General features: G+C 48.1%; 3 protein-coding genes across 4 annotated transcripts; 1 reads left to right on the forward strand and 2 right to left on the reverse strand.

The window, feature by feature from the left end:
- Positions 1 to 354: 354 nt before the first annotated feature.
- DHX33 (DEAH-box helicase 33) lies at positions 355 to 9414 on the reverse strand. The gene is made up of 12 exons (XM_065695184.1): positions 9187 to 9414; positions 8775 to 8935; positions 7860 to 8087; positions 7035 to 7205; positions 6124 to 6309; positions 5328 to 5439; positions 4801 to 4960; positions 4304 to 4392; positions 3614 to 3741; positions 2855 to 3058; positions 2073 to 2159; positions 355 to 1036 (listed from the first exon to the last, which is right to left on the reverse strand). The coding sequence occupies exons 1-12, from the start codon at positions 9365 to 9367 to the stop codon at positions 728 to 730; spliced, it is 2016 nt and encodes a 671-aa protein (XP_065551256.1). The 5' UTR covers positions 9368 to 9414; the 3' UTR covers positions 355 to 727.
- A 528-nt stretch (positions 9415 to 9942) lies between these two features.
- Positions 9943 to 15869, reverse strand: DERL2 (derlin 2). 2 transcript variants are annotated; one of them, XM_065695187.1, is made up of 8 exons: positions 15665 to 15869; positions 15243 to 15308; positions 14909 to 14982; positions 14367 to 14460; positions 13667 to 13862; positions 13048 to 13138; positions 12223 to 12308; positions 9943 to 10688 (listed from the first exon to the last, which is right to left on the reverse strand). In XM_065695187.1, the coding sequence occupies exons 1-8, from the start codon at positions 15755 to 15757 to the stop codon at positions 10600 to 10602; spliced, it is 789 nt and encodes a 262-aa protein (XP_065551259.1). In that variant the 5' UTR covers positions 15758 to 15869; the 3' UTR covers positions 9943 to 10599. The 2 variants fall into 2 exon arrangements, with proteins under 2 accessions (XP_065551259.1, XP_065551258.1); XM_065695186.1 differs by lacking the exon at positions 9943 to 10688 and having other exon boundaries at positions 10783 to 12308; positions 15665 to 15830.
- An 80-nt stretch (positions 15870 to 15949) lies between these two features.
- On the forward strand, positions 15950 to 17505 carry MIS12 (MIS12 kinetochore complex component). Its single transcript, XM_065695188.1, has one exon. It carries the CDS (start codon positions 16143 to 16145, stop codon positions 16770 to 16772), a length of 630 nt encoding a protein of 209 aa, XP_065551260.1. The 5' UTR covers positions 15950 to 16142; the 3' UTR covers positions 16773 to 17505.
- The last annotated feature ends 7051 nt before the right edge of the window (positions 17506 to 24556 follow it).

A 24556-nucleotide genomic window follows, 5' to 3' on the forward strand; every position in this document is an offset into this window, starting at 1 on the left:
AGTGAGAACAACTGAAGTAGCTGCACACTCTGGAAATACCACCCCAAAAGGGCCCAGCTCACACATACAGAAATAGCAAGTTTTGCCTGTGCCCACTCACCTCTTCTTTTTCCTTCTTTTCAAACCACCAGAGAACAACACTGCAAAGAGGCACAAAGGGATGCGTGTCCGTCTCCAACACACACCTGCAGACATTCCGGATCACCCTGCCTAGGAACAGGCCGTTACTGGCCTTCATGTGGTCCCAGGATAGTGAACATGGCAAGGCAGGAGGATGACTGATGAGGTAAAACACAGTAGCACCTCCCTTCGAGAAACAGTAAAAAGAGGCATTTTTTCCCCTATATGTAGACATTTACAACTTGCTACATTTATTTACTGCAGTAAAAGCTGCTGAGGACACAAGCACAATCATAAAATATACCAAGAGTGCTCTTAGGGTTTTATTTCTTTATCCACAAGCCTGCTAAAAACTGCAGTCTGATACCAGCTCCCCTCCTGGGATAGATTTATCCCACACCCTGTACACAGAGCACACTCCCCTTTTAGAGCTCACCTGTTAAAAGGGTGATTGTTCTAAGCCACAGACACTTGTGAGGTCTGTCTCTCATGAAGCACTTTTCCTCTAAGGTTTTGACCTAGGCAAAGCTCCACCATTCCCATCCGTTCATTACAAACCGAAAACAAGTCCTAAAACCCCCAGACCTGCTGGTGCCAGACCCATAGCTCAGTTCTTGGCCACCTGGAGCTTCCTGCGGAAGTAGTCAGGCGCTGCATCATAGAGCCAGTCCGCGTCCACCACGCACAGGTCCCGCATGTAGCACTTGTTGGTGTGGAGCAGCCCATTGTACACCACGCAGGCTGGCTTGCAGTGGAAGAGCACAGAGGAGGGGTGGATGGCCACTGCCTGGTGGGAGTCCACGGTGCGGTAGGAGCCATCTGGCTGCAGCTCCGCGGCGTTCATGAAGAGGCTGTGGGCCAGGCAGCGGCGGATGTTCCCAGTGTCCAAGCGGGAGGACTCGATCGGCATTGAGAGCTGTGCAGCAGAGACAGACACACAAGTGTCTACACAGACCCTCATGGGGAAACACAGCCCTTCAGTGGGCTTCTGAGACCACTAATACTGGGTCAGAAATCCTGCCAGCGTGGGGAATAGCGACAGCTCGGTCAGGTGTGGAAGTTTACTGGCAGCAGCCAGGATGGCTGGATCACTGAGATGTGTCTTTCCTAGATGCTAGAGGACCCCCATGAGCTGGCGGTGCTGGAGGAGATCCAGCAAGATCTGATCTTGCAAGGTAAAGTCACTACACATTTTCTGACTCCTATTAGAGCTTTACTATTCCTCTCTAGTAACCCAAACCAGCTGAGGCTGCACTCCTTGGTTCTTGGGCCCACCTGCTATAGGGGAAGAGCCTTTGTAGCCTCTCTAACGCATTGAAACCCTTATTTACAGTTTATGTGACATTTTAAGGTCTGTGAGAAGCTAGTAAGAGAGCAGACCATAGAAACAAGCTAATAGGAAGCAAAAGATGAGATGCAAAATGGATCAAGACTGTCCTTCCGGGGGTAGGTTTTAGACCAAGGAGCATTCGAAGCAGGACAGAGGTGTCAAAGGGTTGCTCCCATGTCACATGCAGACTGTGAGCACTTCAGCAGCAGCTCCCCCACTGTGCCTGATGCTCTGTGACTGGCAGGAATGGTGCTGATGTGAAAGCTGCTGCTAAATCGAATGCCTGACTCTGAGAAGAAGCCAGCCAGCATGCACTGCAGAGCCTGACATCACCGGCAGTGCACATAGCACAGTCACATCCACACTCCAGCAGCAGAACTCCTTAGGGAAAAACTTTCTCCATCCAAGAAACTTCCCCAGAGCTTCCCTTCCCTCTTTACCTCTCCTCAACCCACTGAGCCTCCCCCAGCTCTGAGATTTTGGGATGCAGCTGCACAGTCAGGAATTTTACCAGACTATGCATGGGAGACTGAAAACAAACCCACATTTTCCCACTCCTGGGACTTGATGCACAGCAACATCAGTCTGGGGACAAACAGAGCAATACAGTGTGGCAAGTTACCTTCACACAGATGTCTCTGAGCTGAGCTCTGACGTCTGACACAAGCATCATGTTCCTGCTGTTGATGAAGTTCTCTCTGCACCATCCCTGCAGCAGAGGAACCAGGAGTTAGAAGGGGCCATTTCTTCACCCTGAAAGCATGAATCCTCCAAACGCACAACCTCTCTCTCAGAGGAAAGGTGCTAACCCATTTCCTGGCCACATTTCTACCTCTGTCTACTCCCCTCTGCCTACACAGTGCTAAAAACCAGCACACTCTTCCACTCAGAATTGCTCTGCAAGCCACCGAGTGCTGTGAAACAGCACCTGCTATCCCACAGGTGGGGAAAAGTGATCACCTGAGAATGACGGATGCTGCGAGGAATGGGGTACATGAGTCTACAGATCTACAAATCAAACTGAGAAGTCTATAGGGTAGGACAAATCAAAATTTGCTTGACAAGACAACTCAGTGTTTTTGCAATGAATCCTGCCAAAGAGCACATCTAGGTATTTATCAGCAAGTCTCAACACTCTCCCACTCCTTCCCATTTCCAGCTGGAACCAGGGGAGGAAGACACCTGGCTCTGCTTCAGAACTGGCCTCACAGAGCTTTGATAATCAGCTTTGCTACAGCTTTCTGGAGAAATCTTAGGCACTTGTACAGCCTTCTCCAGTTACCTACTTGTAAAGGATGTACATTGCATCAACCATGAAGGATGCAGATGCCACTCTGCTGTATGCCAAAAAAGCTCCTCACCATCATGAACCCAGCCAGCACTGGCATCCTCAGAGCATCCTACCTTGTTGCCATTGACATTCCTGAAGGCTCTGTAAATGCTGAGCAGCGTAAGATGATCCCCCTCACTGGAGATGAATTTTCTCCTGACGGATTGCACTTCATCCCGCCGAGCAGGCGGATTGTAGAGGACGCTGTCCACGGATAACAGTGACACGATGGTCAAGATCTCCTCTGTACAGTGGAACTTGGGGGACAGGAGGATGGTCTGCAAATCACAGAGCAAAACTCATTTCTGGTCAACCAGATCCACTTCACGTGGACAGACTCTTCCGCTCACTGGCAGCCCAGGAACTTCATCAAGCATTGTTCAGGACAATCTCATAAACATTTAGGCCTAGAGGCAACTAAATCCTTCTATGGGCCCATCAAGCACCTTTAACTGCAACTGTTGTTCTCTTTCCTGGAACTGGCCATTTTATATACTGCACAAACAGCAACTGAAATCAACTACAGCATCAGACACTACATGAAACTGCTGAACAGTGCTACCAGCAATCCCAGAGATCACAAGGAAATAAACCCTGTGTCAGCTTCTGAGCGGCCAGAGAAAGGAATTATCTTCAAAAAAGCCTCCCTGAATTAAATGTCAAATGACAACTAAACTAGCACAGTTGCTGTAAATAAAGCTGTGCTTCATTCATGTATGGCAAATATACTGGTACAGCTGCGGTCACTCCAGATTCCAGACCTTGTTTAAGAAGTTAGAAAGAGAAATGCCAATGGAATTGGGAAGAGTATGTGAGATTTCTACAGTTTTTACCTTAGAGAACTTTGGTTCCAGTGGAAAAGCTGCCATCTTCCTTCCCAGGGGGGTCAGGACAAGCTGATTGTCCTTTCGTTCCACAGCTCCCATCAGGACCAGCTGCTCAATTGCTGCTTGAATAGCCTCTGTCAAAAGAAGGATGTTCAGGCTGTGAGGCCTCCTGGCAGGGAAGTGAAGGATCAGCTGGTACCATCACTACTTGTTTCACCTCCCCCTGGTCACAGGGACAAGGACTTCCTATTCAGACAAATTAGTGCCCTTGTGGTTTATCCCCCTCCATCCAGAACAATCACCTTTTCCAATCTAAGTGGCAAAACCAGAGGCAAAACTAAAGCCACCATCTCCAGCTTTGAGCAGAGGCTGAGTGAGATTCCCTGTGGCTTTCCTTGGCAGTCATAGCACACCTTTGTGGGTTTTACGACTCAAAGCTGCTCCCTATTCTGGAAGCTGGACTCTCCTTCTCCCTGCCATAATCATGGCTGCTCTGATGAGACTGCGTACCATCAATGAGCAGCAAATGAATATGAGCCTTTGGGACCACCAGGAGAAGATGCAGCTTCTCCCTCAGAGCTCTGACCTTTCACACTCCATCTTCTGCAGCTGGACTGCAGACCCTCTTTTAAAGCAATTCCTCAGTGACTCATTCATCATTTTCTTCCACGGCTGCCTTTGTACCCACGTACTTACCAGGAGATGGTTTGGACATGAAGTCAAAGGTGAGTACATTGGGAATTCTCAGGGCCAGGAGCTGAAGCATCACACTGGACAGGTTACACCTGCATAGGCACAAAACTCAACTGAGATTGTTCTTCCTTTATTATTACATTCTTTTTTTTCAGTTGCCTGTAAGCTGAGGTAGAGCCCTCAGACCTGAGCTGCAACTTGATAGAGACTAGTCCGGTGCTGGCTGGTGAAGCCTTACTTCCTAAGCCAGGAAGGGTAAGAGGCAAGTCCAAGATCTGGAGGAAAAGTCAAGAGAGCTTTTGCCCATGTGTGTTTGGAGACTCAGATCCCAACTGTCCCTGAGCAAATCCTTCCTAACTTTTCTATTCAGTCTTTACAGTTATTTTTTTCTTAAAAGCCATCCCATTAGACCCCTAGATCCAGTTTTGCTGTTCAGTTCTTTAACAGTACATAAAAGAAGTGTGGTAAGAAGTGTGATGGTATCAGGGTTTCATCCTCACCTCTGTATCTCGGGTATTGTCATCTGGTTCAACTTCTCAAAGTCATTCTCTGTATACAGCCGGTAACAGATCCCACTGTCCTCTCGCCCTGCTCTCCCTGTGCGTTGCCAGGCCTGGGCCTTTGACACCCACTGGACTGCCAACACTTCCAGACCAGTTTCTGTGTATGGAAAAGCATCACTTCAGTCAAGGTTAACCCAACCAGGTTGGGTTAACAACAGAATATCCCAGGGTCTGCCATCCAAATACTGCTTGGATTTCATTTGGTTTTGCACAGTGAAGCAAAGCTAATTATCACACACTGTGTCCATGAAGAGGAGATTCATATCTGAAAGACTTTTACACCCACATGACTGGCACTCAAAAAAACCACCAAAAACCACCACCAAAACCCACACTTAAACCCTGAGATACTAATTTAGTCAGTGCAGAGGGTGTTTTAAGTCAGCTCTCAGTGGGGCTCCTTGTTTTCAGTTTTGTAGCAATTATTTGAGGCAATCTCTGCACTGTTCCTTAGGTTTTCTCACCAGGTCTGTACTTCTTTGCTTTGACCATGCCTGTATCCACAACATATTTTATTCCTGGAATGGTGATGGAGGTTTCTGCGATGTTGGTGGACAGGATCACTTTGCGACAGTCCTGAAAGGAAGAGCAAACTAAAGCCAGTCACAAGCCACCTTAGATGAGCTGCAACGAAGAAATGCTGCTACTTTGGCCCGCATGAGTCAAGCATACTTATCACTGCAGCATGTTAAGACCACGTACTACGCCAGCCCTTGTAAATTAAGATAACCTGTAGTTCCTATCAGTGCCAAAAACATGTGCTTACACTTGTAGTAAAAGACACCATCCAGGACAGATGTTATCACTAGGTCTTAAAACCATTTTGGTTTCATTTCTGACACAGGAGCTGGATTCTTGCTGAACAGCTACAAAAGGGCCTGAGGCAGCACAATTTCTTTTTCTTGGAGCCCTGCAATATGCCTGGGTTTTTAGCTTTCCTAGCGTTTTGTCCAGTAACTGCTGTAGCTTTTTTGCAATATGGACATAAACTTCTCATGAAATAGGGCAAATTTCAATGCCTCTGTCCTTTTCACTCCCTAATTCTTCCTTCTTTTTATGATCCCAGATGACTTATCATATGCACCAGTTAATGCCATTCCAGCTGCACTGTCTTGTATCATACTGGAACCATTCAGCCTAATACCAGTGGACAGTGGAGACTGACTTAGGATCAGTACAGGCTGCTTTAACCCTTTAAATCCCACATTTCTTCCAAACACTTCTGCAAACTCTTCCTGTTTACCCATCACATCCTCTCACCTTGGGGGCAGCCCGAAAGATGCGATGTTGTTGAGAGTAGGGCAGAGAAGCATAAAGAGGTATCACCATCATCTGTGGGCAGCCGTCAGGGAGATGCTTGGCAATGTCTCGGCAGGTTTTGGTCATTGCTTCAATTTCTTCCTGACCAGTCAGAAACACCAGGATGTCCTGAGAAGAGGGTGCTTCCTGGAGCCAGAGGAAGAAGCAAATGAGAAGTGAAGATGGTCTGGATAGGGAGGGAGAACTGAGATATTGTCATAAGATGTTGTCCTGAGAGCCAGCCAGCAAAGCAGGTAAGGAAGAAAGAAAAGACACACACAAGGTGCAAGGTGTGCAACAGCCTGAAGCTCCCAATGGATTCAACAGAGTGAGGGGTAAACCGCATTTTGCAGGATTCAGCCTTAATGGGATGGAGGAAGTGCTTAAAGTCACCTCTCTGTTTCATGAAATAACTGTCCAGGATGTGCAAAAGAGAGGGCCAGCAAGCACCCTGGCAGCTTTGCATACAAACATTTAGTCACAAAATGCCTACGAACTGTCACCTGAACAGATTTCTACTTGCTCTGCAGTTATGCTTTGACAGTAAATGAGAATCATCTTCATGCTACTGTTAGTTTATACCTGGATTTCCCCCCACAGCCCAGTACTCTTTACAGTTCACCAGTTTCAATCTTTCTTTTCAGTTTTGGAATAACAGTGGCATTTTGTTAACCCCTCCCTTGAGCCAATCCAAATTCACTAACTCAGCATGATCCTCAGCTATCCACTTTTCCCAGAGGATACACCTCAGGAACATCTCCCATTTGGCAGCAGCAAGCTCACACCATCTTTTCTGCCCCAGCAGCCTGTGAGCCTCGCCAGTCAACAATCCATGGCCCCAAAGAGGCACAAACCTGATGAGACAGCCCTACCTGGTGGATTTGGAAGACGGTCACCAGTGCTGCTTGCAGGTAATCACTCTGAGGCTGTCTGGTGTAAAAGACCTGAATGGGATGCTGCCTGCCTTCTAAATAGAGAACAGGAGCTCCATTGAAGTACTCGGAGAACAGGTCAACATCCATTGTTGCTGACATGACGATCACCTTCAATAGGAGCATAAGATGGGTTAGCACCGTAATTTTGATCCAGTCAGGATTAGCCAAAGATCAGCTCCCAGAGACTGAGATATATGCTCAGAAGAGCAAAAAGCATACAGAGTTTGTGAGAGAAAATGAGTGATCTTTCCTTACTGAAGCCATCAGCTTTGGTATCAGACAAGAGTAACATGTTGGTATGATAAAATATGCAAAGATGTGTTAAAATGCTTTCTGACACTTAAGAGAGCTGATACCCACAAAGCTATGCTGCAGAGTGATCTGTTGAACAAGGCTGTGCTAGGACCCTACCAGTCCCTTTTACGCCTTCCCCAACAAAACCAACAAGCTTTCACACACTTCATCACGTACTCACACAAATTCATTACACATCCACACAACACACATGTGCAATCTCCTTCCCCAGTGTGAGCATGTCATAGAGCTGTCGTATAGGGGCTCTAAGGAAAAAGGGCACCATGGAGGTGACCAGATAGGTCGTTCAGATGTGTCATATCAGGCCCACATATCATAAGCTGGCCACCCTTAAATACTGAGGCTTAAAAGGACCTCTCGAAACACAAAGAGTCAAGGCTGACATTTCAAATGCTTTGGCAAATCCCAGGAGATACTCAAGTCCAAGCCCCAGGCCCTGCCACATACTTTTAGTGGCAGCTTGCCCAGTTGCCTTCGTTTCTTTTGTGCAGCTTTCACCACTCCAAAGAGCACATCGGTGTGGATCGTCCTCTCGTGTGCTTCATCCAGGATGACAACGCTGTACTTCCGCATCAGGGGGTCTCCAATCGCTTCCCGAAGCAGCATTCCATCTGTTAAAAACTTGATTCTGGTTTCATCAGATGTCAGGTCATCGAAGCGGACACTGTAGCCAACCTACAGGAGTGAATGTTACAGACAGCATAAAGTTACTTGTGTTTCTCATTGGCATTGTACCACAAAGGAAGACTACAAAGCACTCTGGTAGGACAGAGCCAACTGGAACTCCAAGGAGGCTCTGGAAAGTGTAACGGTGTGTTTGCAGTCTGAGAGCAGTTAATCTTGCAAGTCTCATAATCACCCAAAGGATGCTCCCAACACTGTATCCCAATTGGCTTTTCCCCGACTAGAAGTTCATGGCAATCGCCCTGAGTTTCCTTCCTCCCCTGCTAAAAACTACCCCATGATCTCCAAAGATTTTAGATAGGGAAAGTCTTTCTCCTCCACTTTTCTCCCACAGATTCACAGGTCTGCATGGATTCAGCACTCTGCTCTCCTTGACAGTGACTTTCAATACAGGGAGCGCTGGAAAAGAGCGCTTTTTGTTTTATTCACTAACCAGTATTTTTTCCAACTTGAGGAACACAGAGAATAACCAAGAAGTAAAATACCACAAATACAGAGTCAAACACCCCCCCTCCATGCCACGGCAGCATGTAAACAGCCTTTTTTTCCCATTCAGGCATATTATTAAATGAAGATAACCCCTGTGGCTGTTACTATCTTTACCATTAAGAACTGACACGGCCCCACTGACACTGCAGCACTAAGCTAACTCCCTAAAGACGCTGTGAAACAACCTACCAGGCCTCCCAGCTCCGTCTTCTTCTCATCTGAGACTCTGGTAGCTAAGGCTATCGCTGCTACTCGCCGAGGCTGGGTCACAGCAATGGTGCCTTGGCGGCCAATTCCTGCTTCATAGAGGTACTGAGGGATCTGGGTGGTCTTCCCCGAGCCTGTTTCTCCTGAGGAACACCAAGGGAATAGTTTTTCTATTAAATACTCTTCAGAAACCTCAAGGCACAAACTGTTATAACCAATCCACGCTCGGTAACAAAGCTGTTACCGCTTTATTACACTTCACTACGCTCCTGTGCAGCCTCCCACCGGTGCTGCGCTCCCCGGGGCCGCCGGCTGAAGGGAGCCGCGCTCGCCGAGCCCCGGTCGGGCTATGGCACTGGGGTAACCCGCTGCCCCCCCTGGGTCCGGCACTCACCGATGACGACGGCGCTGTCGAGGCCGCGGATGTGGCCCAGCAGCCGGCCCCGCACCGGGAAGATGGGCAGGCTGCGGCGCTGCTGCTCGACGGGCGGCGGCCCGCGGGGCTGCACGGCAGGGCGCGCCGGGACCATCGCTTTGGGCCGCTTGGCCGGCGGCCCCTCACCGGGCAGCCGCATCGCTCCGGCCGGCCGCGGGACAGCGCCTTTCCGCTGCGACCGCGCACAGGCTCGGCGTCAGCGTGCGGGCGGAGCGGGGCCCGCTGGGAGATGCAGTGCAGGGCTCACGGTGCCATGGCCGGGCACGGAGCAGGCAGCGGCTGCCGCGGGGAAACCCAGCCCGCAGAGCCCAGACCCCAGAGGTGCAGGTGACCTGCAGGTAGTGTCTCAGAGAGGCGGGTTTGACACCTACGGCATTCCCAGTTACGAGCCGTTGGCACAAAGCTGTACTCGGCACTTGCCAGGCTGCCCCTGGAATGCTGTGCTCAGTTCTGGTCCCCACTACAAAAAGGAGGTGGACAGGCTGGAGAGTCCAAAGAGCCACAGAGACATCCAAGGTCTGGACAGCCATGTGAGGAATGGCTGAGAACTGGGTTTGTTCAGCCTAGATAAAGAAAGGCTCAGGGGAGACCACATCACCATGTTCCAGTGTTTAAAGCGGGTGTACAGAAAAGATGGAGACTCCCTTTTTACAGAGTCCCATGAAAAGGTTAGCGGTGATGGGTGTAAGTTACTCCTGGGGAGATTCCAAATGGACACAAGAGTGAAATTTTTCACAGAGCAATCAATCAGCCACTGGAATAACCTCCCCAGGGAAGTGGTGGATTCCCCAAGGTTGGCTACTGTTAAGATTTGGCTGACAGGGTGCTGGGACATCTAGTCTAGGTCATGCTTTGACAAGAAAGGTTGGACCAGATGATCCCTGAGGTCTCTCCAACCTGGTGTTCTATAATTCTATGAAGTAACCTCCAACATCCCCAACAGCTGAGGATACACCCTCCAAAGAGGAGCCTGGTATTTAAAAAACATTTCTTTGTGGGATAGGCTGCCCAAGAGTAGTTTTAAGGGCAATTAAAGCCCAGGTGAAGCAGTAATCTGCCAGCAACAGTCAATTTTGTCCTGTGATATAAGTAAGAACACTTAAAAGTTCCTCCCAGATGCGTTGTGTGGATGTTATGGCATTACTCTGTAAAGAGAAGAGTACTATCTTACTCTACCAGAGTGGAAAGCAGCGTGTAAGGAAAGCAGCTTTGGCAGAGCGAGGACAAGTGAACTTACCAGCACATGACTTGAGCAGCCATTCTCAAGCAGGGGCAAAACATTACTCCCCAGTCAGGCTCTAGATTTAGAGGTTTTATCCCAGCAGCAAGGGTGTCTTTTCTCTCCATCCCCTTACATCTCACACACCTTCCTTACATCTCACCAGCTCTTAAACACCAAAGTAAAAAAAGGTTTTGATCCAACTCATAAAGCAACATTGCCCAAAGCATTTTTAGTACTCCTGGAGAGCAAGACATAGTCTATTTTAGAAAAAAATAGAAATCTCCCTTAAGTTTTTTATAACCCTTAACAGATAAAATGCAGAAACAAATGGATTCACTGATTTTGTTTATCAGAATCTAACACACTGCTTGTGGACAAAGCATTTTCTCTTGAGATCCCAACACATTCATCTCTGGGATTACAAACAAGTTAAAATCCTGTAGCTGATTTTTAACAGCAGCAATAGCTGAGACTGAACAAGATGACCACCTGGGTACCACGGCTGAGCCCATCCTCCCACATACATGAGGAAGATGCAGCTTCAACAATCTCTCTTTTTATCTATTACAATATAATCAATAAAGAGCTACACCAGTAGAGTCCATAGCATCTTAGTAGTGACTGAACCGGTCAAGCTGAACCATGCTCCTAATTCCTTATGTGGCTCCTCATCTAGGTATTTATAACCAACATCACTTCAAGCTAAATCCTGTTCAGTGTCACTGACCTGTGCTGGACACTCAATCATCTCGTAACAAACTTCAGACCACAAATCAAACATTTTGAGCACACAATCCTGCTTCCTAGCAGTTCCAGGACACACTTGTGGAAAAAGCTTGCATTAATGCTGTTTCTTCAGGGACCTGCTTTTCCCTACTTCTACTTTCAGCCAACTGCATCAAGACTATAGGATTTTACAAAGGATTAACCAAAAGGATCCACAAAACATTTTATTCACCTCATCATGTGAGATATTTGAGCAGTTCTGACTCCAGACAAGTCTTCTTCCCCAGAGCTCCAAGCAATTTCATAACCATTAGGAGTGTGCATGTGTAGCAGGGTGGATTTTGTAGAACTACTTATTTAAACCAGTTAGACTCAAATCTGAACGCACACTTTTGGAGGGCAAAGCCATCAAAATGCAGTCTCAGCCTGGCAAGCGTATCCACACAGAGGCACATTCCAGAAACCCAGCTGGCAAAGTGAAGCGCCTGCATTATGCTGCATGTTGTATTTCTTACCATTCAAACATGACTGGAGACAATAGCACCTCAGACTAAAAACCTTGTGCCACTGAAATAGGAACTTACACTTTCAACCATCTTCTAGTTTTATCCAAGAATAAAAAATGAGTTTAAACCCCAAAAAGTTGGGTTTGTCTCCTGTAAAGTTTCCTATATAGATTCCTGTATCAAATAACTTGGAAAAAAACCAAACCACTTTAGAAATCACTTCAAACAAGTACTCATGGCCTTGTTAACTGAAGCTGACAGGAAATGGTTTCCAGTTTCAGGTTTTTGGCTGCACTGGATTAGTATTTTCATTACCAGCACAATAAATTCCCTGACTGGGAAAGACAGGAAGTGGTAGTCTGGAAGTGTCTTGGATCGGACTACATAAAGTGCTTGTATTCAAAACCATAGAGCGGTCAAAAAGTGTCCTTTCTGCGACGGGGAATGAAAAGTCCCCAGTATGGATCTTTGCTCAGGTCAGTCTCTCCCAGTTCTCGCTGCGTTTTGGCACAGACACTTATTAGCCTCCAAGGCGCTGACCTTCTCCCCACGCAAATCCTCCTGGTCGTTCTTCTGGCAAAAGATTGTAATTAGGATCATCTTCTGGTGTATCAAATATTGCTTTGCTGGAAAACAGAAAAGATTTTCCCCCCCTTTAGAATGTGTGTTTCACAATAAGACAAATTGCTCAAATTCTGCACTTGTAACAGCATCCCCCCTCAGAAACAGGTCGCCAAAGCATGCATCATTTGTTCCCAAGTCACGCTTGCTCTCCAATTAGACCCCCCGGGAAGAAGGTCTGGAATTATGTGCCCAAATCAATGAAGACTGACAAGATTCAGCTGAAACTAATTTTCAGTGAAGAAATTTTTCCTTGTATCCATGATTACAGCCCTCTCCACAAGAGGGAACTGAGCAGGAGTAGCAGGAGTAGCACTCAGTACCATGAACATTGAAGTTTTCTGCCAAACTGTGAAATGAGGATGACTGACAGAAGAAAAAACATTAGATCTATTATATTTAACACCTCAGTCACTGCTCATACACAGCAGGACTCAGACATGCATCTTTGGTGCCACCAACAGGCAAAGACTAACAAGTGTTACCAAAGAAATCAAAGGTTACCCTTTAGCCCTTGTCCTGAAGAACATAGCTCCCATTTCCACATCTCTAAGATCCTCCCCCCTTGCTTGACAACACGAGTTAAATGAAAAAGCAAGCACAGGCACAGCACAGTTCTGCCTCAAGCTGCCTGATTTACTAGAAGCTGCTGTGACTGAATTATAAACAGTTTTCCACACAAGCACTTTTTCTACATCTGTTTCAGTTCCCATTCACGTCTTTAGCTTTACAACCAGTACTTACAGGACAGACGGTGTTCTCAGAAGCTTCCCACCACCAGGCTGATTGGGAAAGACATCCTCTAAGAAAAAATATATATGCCCAACAGCAATGCCTAGCATGCAAAGAGAAGTCAAATGGTGATTTTTCAACACTTCTCTTTCACAACTTTCAAATGATTTACTAGAATTTTTAGGAAAAAAAAACCCAACAAACCCAAAGCCCACATGTTGATTCTTTCACAGAAAATATACGAGAGAGAATAAAGCATGCTGACATCAGATAAAATGCTTAATTCGCACTACAAAACATAAGGAAAACTGTTTGTCATTATTAATCATACTGATGTTATGGCTTTATTAGTTGATAAAACCAGTAAGATAAGCTATTTTACTTCAACAGTCTGATTCCCACAATAAGCTTACATAACTGGACTAATTCCAAGCAATAAAAAGCTAAACCATGAGAAGCTCTTTCCATCCTTGTTACAGCCCAAAATATGCTGTCATGTTTAGAAATCAGAAAAGCCTGGTATATAGAACTGGTACTAAGTAAAAGGCATTTAGCCCTTGGGTTTTTCCACATCTTGTTTCATGTAGAACACTGGCAGGAACAGATCCTTGTGATTCTTGCAATTGCTTACCCAGGAGATCCACAATGATGGAGTTCCCCAGCAGCAGTGAAAAGCCCATCAATACCCAGGGCAGAAATGGGGCTTGAAAAATGAGAAGACCAAAAAAGTTCATACGGACATAGGGATTCCTGCGGCTCCACACGTACACAAGCATTATTGTGAACGCCTGGCCCAAGAAAACCAAGTTCACAAACAAGCCAAAAAGCTGCGATGGCTAGTTAAAGAAAACAGTTCACCAAGTCATTGTTGGGAGGTCAAGCACGAGAAGTATTTCACAGCACAACTCATAATCCTGTGTTTTCCATACAACTGCTAACTCTGCTTTCCATATCCAAGTAAATCAAACCTACTGGAGATCAAATTCAACACCTATAGCAGGATTCAGTATACTTGCAGCAGGAATAATCTCTTTAACATAATTTAGCATGAAATCACTGAAGCACCAGCATTGCTCTGAGATAAACTGAGCATCCTTTCATCCATAAGCTCATTTCCATGATCCTGTCAGGCAGTAAAGAGCCTGAAAGACCAGCCCTGTATTTAACAGCAACAGTTGCCCAGCATTCAAAAGTACTTCAACAAATGCTGTTATTCCTTGTCCTACAAACAAAACATATTATCATCTAAGATTAAAGACAAAAGTAACACGGTTTCAGTTCTCACTCATGTATGTTTAGCTTTACTAAAGCAGTCTGGAATAAAAGGATACAGTCATTAAAAGTCCTCCAAAAAGGAACATAAACACAAAATCTGCCGTCCGACCTCGAAAAGAGCCTTCTTCAAGCATTCGGCAGTAACGGTATCTGAAGCCACAGCTCAGGAAAATCTGATTGCAAATGAGTTTGAAGAAAGACCCAAGTGGAAAAGGATTCAATTCTACATGAGCTTAGATGCTTTTATCAATTTACTCCATCGACTGGCTCTTTCTGGATACCTCAGAAGAGAGGGTGACCCAGGAGAGGGAAAAAAGGCAACTTGGGATTTTCTCCTGTACGTCAGAACCAACCTGAAAGATCAGGTTTGTACAGCAAAGTCTTAGCACCACACATACAAACAGCAAGATTCTTGCCAACTTATGAAGGAGATCCTGTTGCTGCCCATTCCTGACATCAGTGAAGTCATCATTGCTGAACTCCCAGGAGCTTCATGGTGGAGCAGAAGGGGACCTTTGCCTACATGCACATATAGCCACGTGCCTGTACTCTGGAGTTGTGCTTTCTAAGGAAAGCAAGAAAACTTCATGAAGGATACAAAAAGATCATGTTAAATAAAAAATTAAAGCCAACTGGTCCAAAGAATAAGTAGTTGGTGATCAACCTCCATACCTGGAAACGAGACAAACAGAACTTTAAACATGACAGCTTATTTTTATCACCTAAACAGAAAAGCAGGTAATAATGTAACTGAAGGCTCCTTTACAGTCCATGAATCTAAGACTTATGCTAAGAAACAGTAATCTGCACTCTAGCTTCATTAGCTAGAGGCAAAACCCACGGTCATTTGCCACACTCAATTCCGAGAGGCCAGGCACTCTCAAACTCAACAGCATACTTTAAAAACCCCACATACTTCACAAAACACTTACTTGAAAGTGCTTAAATATTAGTTCAGGGTTGAAGTACAGCTGAAAGGGCGTGATTAGTTCTAATTGCTGAAAAAGAAGAGAATATATGATGGAATCAACACACCAAGTTAGGTGCACTCAGGTAAGTAACCCCCGTCTGTGCCAAAAGAGGCCAGCAAGTTCCCTGGCAGCAAAAGCGAGCCCCGATGACTCCCTCGCCCCGCTCCCGTTACTATTTACCGGTGCTTTGCACCTTCCCAGCTCTCCGGACGGGCTGACAGCGGGGCCCGGGAAGCGCTGCCTGCAGCGAGCTCCCTCCTCAGGGCGCCCTGCAGGACCGACGCCTGAGGTAACCCCTGCTCCCCAGGGAGCCTCAGCCCCGCTCCCGCACACACCCCATGCCCCGCCGGCTCGGAGGGCGGCCCCCGGGGGTGCGGACTCACCACGGCGGCGGTGGTGAGCACGCAGGCCGTGGTGTAGGCCCGCGTCACGGGCGGCACCTGCAGGTACTCCTGCCGGAAGGTCTGGTACGCCATCTTAGCGCTCCTCACACCCCTTCCGCCGCGCCTCTGCGTCTGCGCGCACAGCCTCAGCCAACCCCCGGCAGAGCCGATCGGTTCCGGCAGCGCCTTTGCGCTCTCATTGGTCCTCCCTTCGCCTTCCCCGCCCCGGCGAGCTGGAGCCCGTGGTGATTGGGCAGCGCGACGCTCCTCGCGGTCACTGATTGGTTGCGGCGGGGCCGTCCTCCTGAGGAAGCTTGAACAAGGCGGGAAGCGGTGAGGGGAGCGAGCGGCGGAGGGAGCCCCGGCTGCGCTAGGAACCGGCTTCCCCTCGGCTCCGGGTTCAGCCTTCCCCCCTGCGGCAGGGCCCGTGTGTGCCGGGGCCGCAGCCACGGTCGTCCCCGCCTTCACCTCCGCCACCATGTCCATCAATCCCATGACCTACGAAGCGCAGTTCTTCGGCTTCACGCCGCAGACGTGCATGCTGCGGGTCTACACCGCGTTCCAGGATTACCTCTTCGACATGATGCTGCTGGTGGAGACCGTCATCCTGAAGAAGCTGGAGGGGCTTTCCGAGTGCAGGATCAGCCCCCTGCACATCCGGAAGAGCACCGAGAAGTTCCTTCTCTTCCTGAAGGAGAACTTCGATGAGCTCTTCGGTAAAATGGAAGAGATGCTTCTGCAGCTGGTGCTCAGCATCCCGAACAACGTGCTCCTTCCCGAGGACAAGGTCCACAAGCAGTATCCCTACAGCAAAGAGCAGTTCCAGGCGCTTCAGGATGAGATCCATCAGCTGCAGGAGCAGTACAGGGCTGAGGTGTCCGCGGGGCAGGCGCTGCGTGCGGAGCTGGAGGAGCAGGAGGTTGTTAAGGCAGAGCTGGAGAAGATATTGCAGTGCTCCGTTGGGCTTGAGAATATCTGCAGGGAACACTGGAACTGCAGCTTCAGGGAGAGCTTTGCTTTCCTGACACCCAGCCTTAAGAAACTGCAAGATACGCTGAAAGATATCGAAGAGAAAAGCAAGAAACTAAAGTATGATACTGAATCATGAGATTCTGAACAGGCAGCTTGCTTAAAATGATAGGCGCTTATCTTTGCAGGAGCATCTCCCATAGGCCTTACCCCTTTAGCCCTGCCAGGATCTAGACTGTTGAACTGTGCTTCTTTGTACCTACTTTGCACCAACCCAGGGAAACAGCAGAAGAAAAAAAGCCCTGGACAGCCTGGCTCTGGAGGCACCTTACTGACGTTATGAACATTAACTGTGAACACAACACAGCATTGGTTTAACTTTAGGATTATTGAAGAAGAAAAGACCTGCAGGAATGTGTGATTTTCTAGTTCAGGAAGCCAGTGCTTTAGTCAGTGAAGATGTGCCTTACTAAGACCAAGGTGCTGTTGCTGCCTTTTAAAGGCCAAGAACTAGGAACTGTGTTGCTTTATATACATCTTAGTTTGGTTGGTTTATCTTTTGTTGTCCAGTGGCCTTTTTCTACTAAATAACAAGGTTAATTTCATTCATGTTTAATCATTCTCCTGTAGAAGCATTGTGAAGGTGGATTCTAAGGCTTGAGGTCACTGAAGCTGCTTAAGCTTGTTCCAGCTGCACTTAAAGTACATCACATTCTGTGAGCATCTTCCCACTGGCCTCAGCAGGTTTTGAGCCTCCTGAACTACCCTGAGTTATCCATACTGATTTCTCCTTTACTAGATTAGGTGTTTGACAGACATGGAACTTGTGACTAATTTAGAAGTTACTGCAATAAAAAACACACTTTGAATACGCTTTGCAGTTCTTTTTTTTTTCCTGACTTCTGAAGACTGTACACAGAATGAGCTTGGTAAAAACAGTATCTTTAACTATATATTGCCTTGATGTGTGGTTGGGGTCTGGGGGATTCGGTGGTCAGCCCTGAAATGCTCCCTATGGAAATTGATTTCCGATGCTGAGCTCTGGACTTCTTCAGTGAATGTTTGTTGAGGTGGAGGCTTGGGTTCAGGGGTGGGAAAAATAGGGAATAGAACCCACAAAGGTCTCCCCAAGAGAGCTACAAGGAAGACCTTAACAAGGGGGGTGAAATGACCCATCGATGCCTGTCCTCCAGGGCATGGCTCAGTGGAATTGCTTCCAAACCTCATCAGGTCACTGATAGTCCTCAAAATGATTGGGGTCTTCTGTCAGAACTAAAGAGGAGAATCAGAGGTGTGAAAGGCAGTTGATTCCAGCTAAACAAATGCCATTTAGCTGAAATAAATGAGAGAGCAGCTCTGAAGAAAGCAGGACCTTTGCCAGGTGCCCTCTAGAAACACGGCTTCTGAAACTCAACTGCCATTAAAACCCTGTAACCCAACTTCTTCATTTTTGGTCCTAAACCCACTTTTAAGAATCAAAGTCTTTAACTGTAGGGGGGTGGCTACATGGAGAAGGGTGTTGCTGGATATATTCCCTCCCAAAGAGTAATGACACATCTCACATCCCGGGTGTTTCTGTAGCAGGATATTGAGGAACAATTGCTTGGTGAGAGGGAATAACTATTTTTTCAAGTGCCTGCCTGTGAAATTCAGGTAAGTATTAAAAGTACATGTAACAGATCAAAAAGTACTTGTGTGCATGTATTAACGTAACATTTTCAGTTAAAAGGTGAATGGACAGACACAAAAGTTTCACCAGTGAGGAGGTGACGCTTACCTTGCCTGATGCCGACGTGATGGGATGAAACTGGGAACACAGCACAAAATCAGCACCAGTGAACGCATCCCCATCACTGATCCCGACGTGCAGATGCTGGCCAGAGGATGCGGACAGCAGAGGGCACCAGGAGCCCAGCCCAGCACTTCTCTCGCAGTAAAGATGGATTATGCCGCCGCACCAACCCCCCCCCCCCCCCCCCCCCCCCCCCGCTGTAACTTTCCTGTGCACCAGGAATTATCCAGTGTCTCCTCAGAAAACGATATCAGATATAAGGACGGCCTCCGGTCTCAGGCAGAAGTTCTCCCCCGTGAGGGTGGTGAGGAGCTGGCACAGGGTGTCCAGAGAAGCTGTGGCTGCCGCATAGTCCAGGAAGCGCTCCAGTGGCAGAGCTGAGGTCTAAGGGGAACAAAGTCTCTGTATTTCTTCCCAGGATAACACGCATTCCTGGTCTGGGACATGCAGGAGCGCTGAGGATGTCCCGGCAGCTGGATACGGCATCAGGATGAGGAAAGGTTTCGAGTCCCTCTGTGGCCATTGGGACTATGATGTGTTCAGCAGTGGGAAAGGAGCCAGCACCATATCTCAGGGGGGGTGGTGCCCCCCCAAAGCCCTGCAAACGCCGTGGGCTTCAGTTCCCAATGCAAGGAGGAAACGATAGTTGCAATGAAGATTGGCTTTGGCATTATTCACAGCCAGTGGGAGCCCTGGGGGCCGGGCGGTGCAGCCCCCTCAATGTATTCACGGAATGAGGATGTAATTAGCAGCTGTTAATAAACCCACACCCGGCCAAGTGCCAGCCTGGGGCCGGGGAGGTGGGGGGGTACCATATGCCTCCTCATTAACAACTTTAATTACAGACAGGAAACGCTGGTGGCAGCCACAGGCTTTAATTGCTTCACCTCTAGCTGTCGGTGAGTCAGCTCCCTCCCTCAGGGGTTTGGCCCGCTGGCCCCATGGCTTTCACCATCCCCACCTTACAGCAGGGCTCAAGGCACCAAAGGGGCAGGGAGGGGATGCTCACGTAACAACGTCTCATTTGAATGATAAAATAAATCCCCTGTTATGCCAAGAAAAGTCCTTTCACAGGGATTTTGGCTGGCCCAGGCTAAGCAAGAGCATCCCCCTTCCCAGAACAGCCCCAAGAAACCTCCCCTGCCATAAACCACAGAGATTGACAAGCAGGGAGACACTGACGCACCACGGGCGATGCGAGTTATCCCGGTTGGTGTGCACTCTCCCTTAATGTGTTTGCACATCACACACCGGATGGGAGAGAAAGCTCCGAGTGCCTTGGTGGGATTTATGGAAAGCTGCCCTGGTGCTGCCTTCCACCGCGCCCCAGCTCCAGCATTAAAATAAATGGGGCACAGAAAATGGGCTTTCAGGTCACATTAGTGGCAAAGCATTGATTTACTCAAGCGAAGAAACTCCGTCAGGGCTCCGTTGCTGATGCCTCCTGGCCCTGTTTGCTGGACCTCCCTGGAAACTGCTCTAGGAAATGGCTTTTTCCTACTGAAGGAGAAGGAAAAACCTGGAAATGTTTGCCTAGAAAGGGATCACTTTCACATGTAAAATCTTTGTTCCCTCCCCATAATTAAATCACAGGAAAGAGGGAGTGTGATCAACCAACCTCTGCCAGAGGGAAGCCCTTGGAGGCAGCTGTGCATGGTGTGGAGCAGCCACAAACCGGACAAACCATGGTTCAGAAGCTGGTTTAGCTCTGCCTTGGCTGTAACTAAGGGCTCAGGCTTCTGCTTCAAACCCACCACCCAAAGCAAAGGTAGCAACTGGTTCCCAGCCCCCAGACCCGCAGCTTGTAAGGACACACATCTAACACCAGGCCCAGCAGAAGCATCTGCCCATTGTTCGGGGGAAATCACTGTGGGAAGTTTAATTTCAGCCTGAAAAGGGAAAGAATAATAAACTCAGCCAATGAACTACAGAAATAATGATAGGGCAGGATTGAGCCTTTGGAGCTGATACCCCCCCTGTGTGCCCTCACCCATGCGACTGCTGCTGGGCTATTGTTACCTCTCGTCCCTACAGAATGGGAATCCTCCTGCTGCTCTGCGTCACTTATCCCTCCGGGGCTGTTATTACTCCTACTTACCCAACTCAGAATGTTATTCCCTCCTGTCACCTTAATTTCTAATAATTAGTATTTGCTATAATGCTGTTGCAGAAGTCAGCTCTTAATGAATATTATAATAAGCACTAAATTATCATTTACTGCTCAAGAACTCCATGTTGAAACGCAGCCCATTTAAAAGAAAATGAGGGGGAAGCAGCTTTCAAGCCTTTTAGGTGGCTGGGTCAAACCCCAACTTGAGTGCTCAGCGAGATCCCAAAACAACCATAAACCCTGAAGGCATTTACTTGCCTGGGCCATGCCACTGGCCAAGCCTTGGGGCTGGATGTGACCTACTGAGGTGGGACCAGGATGCTGCATCCCCATGTTAGAGGGTTGGAACTGGATCCCTTGTAACTCATATCACTGCATTAGGAACTGCACTTACACTTAAGTGTCATTTTTGTGGACTTTATTGCCATTTTCTGTTCAGGTCTAGAGTAGAAAAGCATGCAAAAAATAGCCTCTCTATTCATGGTACATATTTACAGTGTAACAGCCATGCGCCGTTACGGTACTGAGTGCATATACATCATGCTTGAATGACAGCAGAGTACATACAGCATCATAGTTAACATCAAATGTAACAAGAGACTTAAATAGCAACAGAACAGGCCTGTAAGTCAGAAACAGCAGCAAACCTACGCACAGAGGATCTGAATTGTACCTTCAAAAGCTGCAGCTTTTGTTCCTGAATTCACACCAGGGTTTGGAACACTTTGCCTAATGGTTCGTGGTCACTGACCCAGAGCCTGGGCTAGCAGCGACTCTGAGCGTACATGGCTTTGCTTCTGGAAGGGAAGGGGAAAGGCAGCCACTGATTCCCAAGCTCATTTCCTTCCCTCTTCCCATAGAAGGCTGCATTCAGAACAACAGGGTCATGGGAGAATCCAGGCTGGCAGAGACCTGATCAGAGCATGCTCTTCTGTAAGAGGCTCTGGGCCAGAAAAGAAACCCCTTCCACTGCTTCGCTCAGCAAACACCACTGTAAATGGGCCCCGGCGAATGGAGAACTTTGGCACCCAAACTAGGCTATACAAACACACAAACCCCACGCTATCTGCCTTCCAGTCTGCAGTATTCCTGGTGGACACCCGATGTGCCCACGGTCTCAGCAGCACTGCAGCACAGCCCTTCCCTCTGGAAGGTGTTATTTACGGATCCCCATCCCCTGGGGACAGAAAGGAGCCTCTCCTGCTATCCCCATCCACACCAAGGTGAGATCCCTGTCCGAAGCAAGGACCATCTGTTACTCGGGCTGAACACCGCTGAGCAGCCAGCAAACACTGACAAGGAAACCTGCAAAAAGCAACCACCATCTGGACAGGAGATGCTGGTCCCAGAGGACACTAACAAGACACATCACTGATGCCACCATGACCAACACAGGCCAGGCCTGACTTATCCACACTCAAAATGATAAAGAAAACACGTGTGGAATTTATCTTTCAGAAAGCCCAGTCTTTTGCTAGGCAGCTTCGTGTGTCTCGAGGCACTGAGAACACAGAACATCACCACAGCCCAGCCACACTCACTGCTGCTGGGGATGTGGTTTCTCTTGCGGCCACAGGCTCCTACATGGATCAGGCTGGAGACACCGTGCTGCAGCCAAAGCTTCCTCCTGCCCCCAGCAGCACAGACACTGGAAACCCCCAACCGCAGCCCCCTACAAACACCCTCTCTGTTCTGCACCCCATGGACCTGCTCCTGCTCCAGGGCTAAACCACACGGCTACACCTCATCTGCCGTTTCTCATGGAGACATCACTGGGAAAACCACGGCCCAAAGCTGAGCCCCTGTGCAGGGCTCAGTGTTAGAACACAGTGAGTGGTTTTCCAGGCATCCATTCACACGCTGCAATACATCAGTAATGAGCTGAAAACCTCATTTATTTGCAAATGTGACATTCACAGTGATGTATTCCTGCCCAAAGGGGAATACTGCAGTGAGTGTCTTCAGCCCTGTGCCAGACGGGAGAGACTAAACCGTGGTTTTCACTTAGCACTACCTCACAAACTGAAGGCTGAGAGCCATTAGTTGAGCAGGACAAATCAAAGAGATGTCTGACTTCCCCAAAAGACAGATTTCCTTCAGGGTCTCTCAGTCCTCGCACCTAGAAAAGCCAACCAAAGCAGACCAGGGCTGCCTCTGCCATCCACGCATCAGGGCAAAAGGAGCTGTCCCCAACACACAGAGCCCAGCTAACACAGTTCAGAGCATCCCAGTGCTCCAGGAACAGCACAGGTAAGTGAGGATCTGGAAGGAAAAACACACATAAAAGCACCAGAGCATGCCTGCACCAGCTCTTCTTGCTTCTGGAGGAGCCCTGCCACGCCAAACCCTATCCCCTCCTTCACAGAGAGAAGCAAGACAAGTAACTCACCGCCCAGCTGAAGAGGATGACTTTCCTGAGCAGATAAATGGGCTGGCTCACCAGAGCCAAATACCCTCTCTAGTCTCTTCCTTTCTTCAGAGCAGGAGCAGCGTTGCTCCAAGCTGTCCTAAACATGCACATAAAGAAGCCAGGATTTCATTTTTCAGCCAAGCCAGAAGCAGAGCATATTCCTGCTGGAGTCCTACCCACCTCTGGAATAAATGTGTTTCTCTTGCTGCTTGTGCCATGTTTACATTTCATTTCATGCCAGTTCTCCGGCTGTCTGAGACATGCTATGACTTGTGGAGATAGAAAAGAAAGAGGCCCATGGCTGGCAGTTTGAACAAGCTCAGCTCTACACCTCAAGTTATTTCTTGGGCCTCTGGACACAGCTCCAGGAGGATTTCTTTCAGCTGAAAAGATCTTTTCATAGTAGATGTTTGGGGTAATCATAAACCATATCCATTTCCCTCAAAAACCTGAAGTGACACTTGAGCTACCACTAAAGGAACACGACATAGAGCTGATATGTAAAGGATCATTTGGTTGGTTGAGGCTGAGAAAAGCCTTGCCCCTCTGGCTCCCACCATCATCATCAGGATAGCCCCAACAACTGACTGCATTAGCACATTATTCTTACCGTGTATTAAATATACAATAAGTAACCCTACATTTGCAGTCTTAGAGCTCTTTGGGCACAACCCAAGTACTGCTTAGACCTCAGAAGGTCCCAGGGAGATAAGGATTACCAACACTTCCTTTTCTCCCTGGGGTAAGGTGACTTCCCAAGACATGTCCATGTCCAAGGTCACTCCCTGCAGGCTGAGAGCCCATTTCCCCACAAATTGGAGGACAGACACTTTGCTCCTGCTCTTTCCTCTGGCCTGCTCATCCCTGCCCCTGTGTGCAGCAGCATGTGATGGCATCCCAGTGCGTTGTCCCCAGCAGAGCAGCTTGTTTCCAGAGATCGTCCTCTCCAAGGGCAGCGGTTCCTCCTGACCAGGCATAGAATCATCATGGAATTGTAAAACACCAGGTTGGAAGGGACTTCAAGGATCAGCTGGTCCAACCTTTCCTGACAAAGCATGTCCTAAGCCTAGATGTCCCAGCACCCTGTCCAGCCAAATCTTAACAGTGTCCAATGATGAGGAATCTACCACTTCCCTGGGGAGATTATTCCAATGGCTGATCGCTGTCATTCTGAAAAATCTTCCTCTTGTGCCCAACTGGAATCTCCCTTGTGCCCATCACCCCTCATCCTCTTCCATGGGACTCTTTGTAAAAAGGGGATCTCTGTCTTCTTTGCAGCCACCCTTTAAATACTGGAACAAACATCCTGGACCAGCCCCTCCTCCTGCATTTGTGGAGCCCCGCTGTGCTCTCAGACTTGCCAAGTCCCCATCTCCATTTTCGCTTCTTTTCAATGGGTGTTTAATCTTCATTACAAGGCAGCAGGATCCAAGCAGACCACAGGCCCTGGGGGATGCTGAGTGTGCAGTTGGTGAGAGCAGATGCACCAATGCAGGCAGGAGTTACCATCCGGATGCAGAGCACAGGCCCACAGCAGTAACCTTTACATGATCTAATGCCTTTGCCTGCTTTAAAACTTAAAGGTCTCCTCAATAAAATACACCAGCTGCA

Source organism: Lathamus discolor, chromosome 14 (assembly GCF_037157495.1).
Source record: "Lathamus discolor isolate bLatDis1 chromosome 14, bLatDis1.hap1, whole genome shotgun sequence".
NCBI classification, from domain to species: Eukaryota; Metazoa; Chordata; class Aves; order Psittaciformes; family Psittacidae; genus Lathamus; species Lathamus discolor.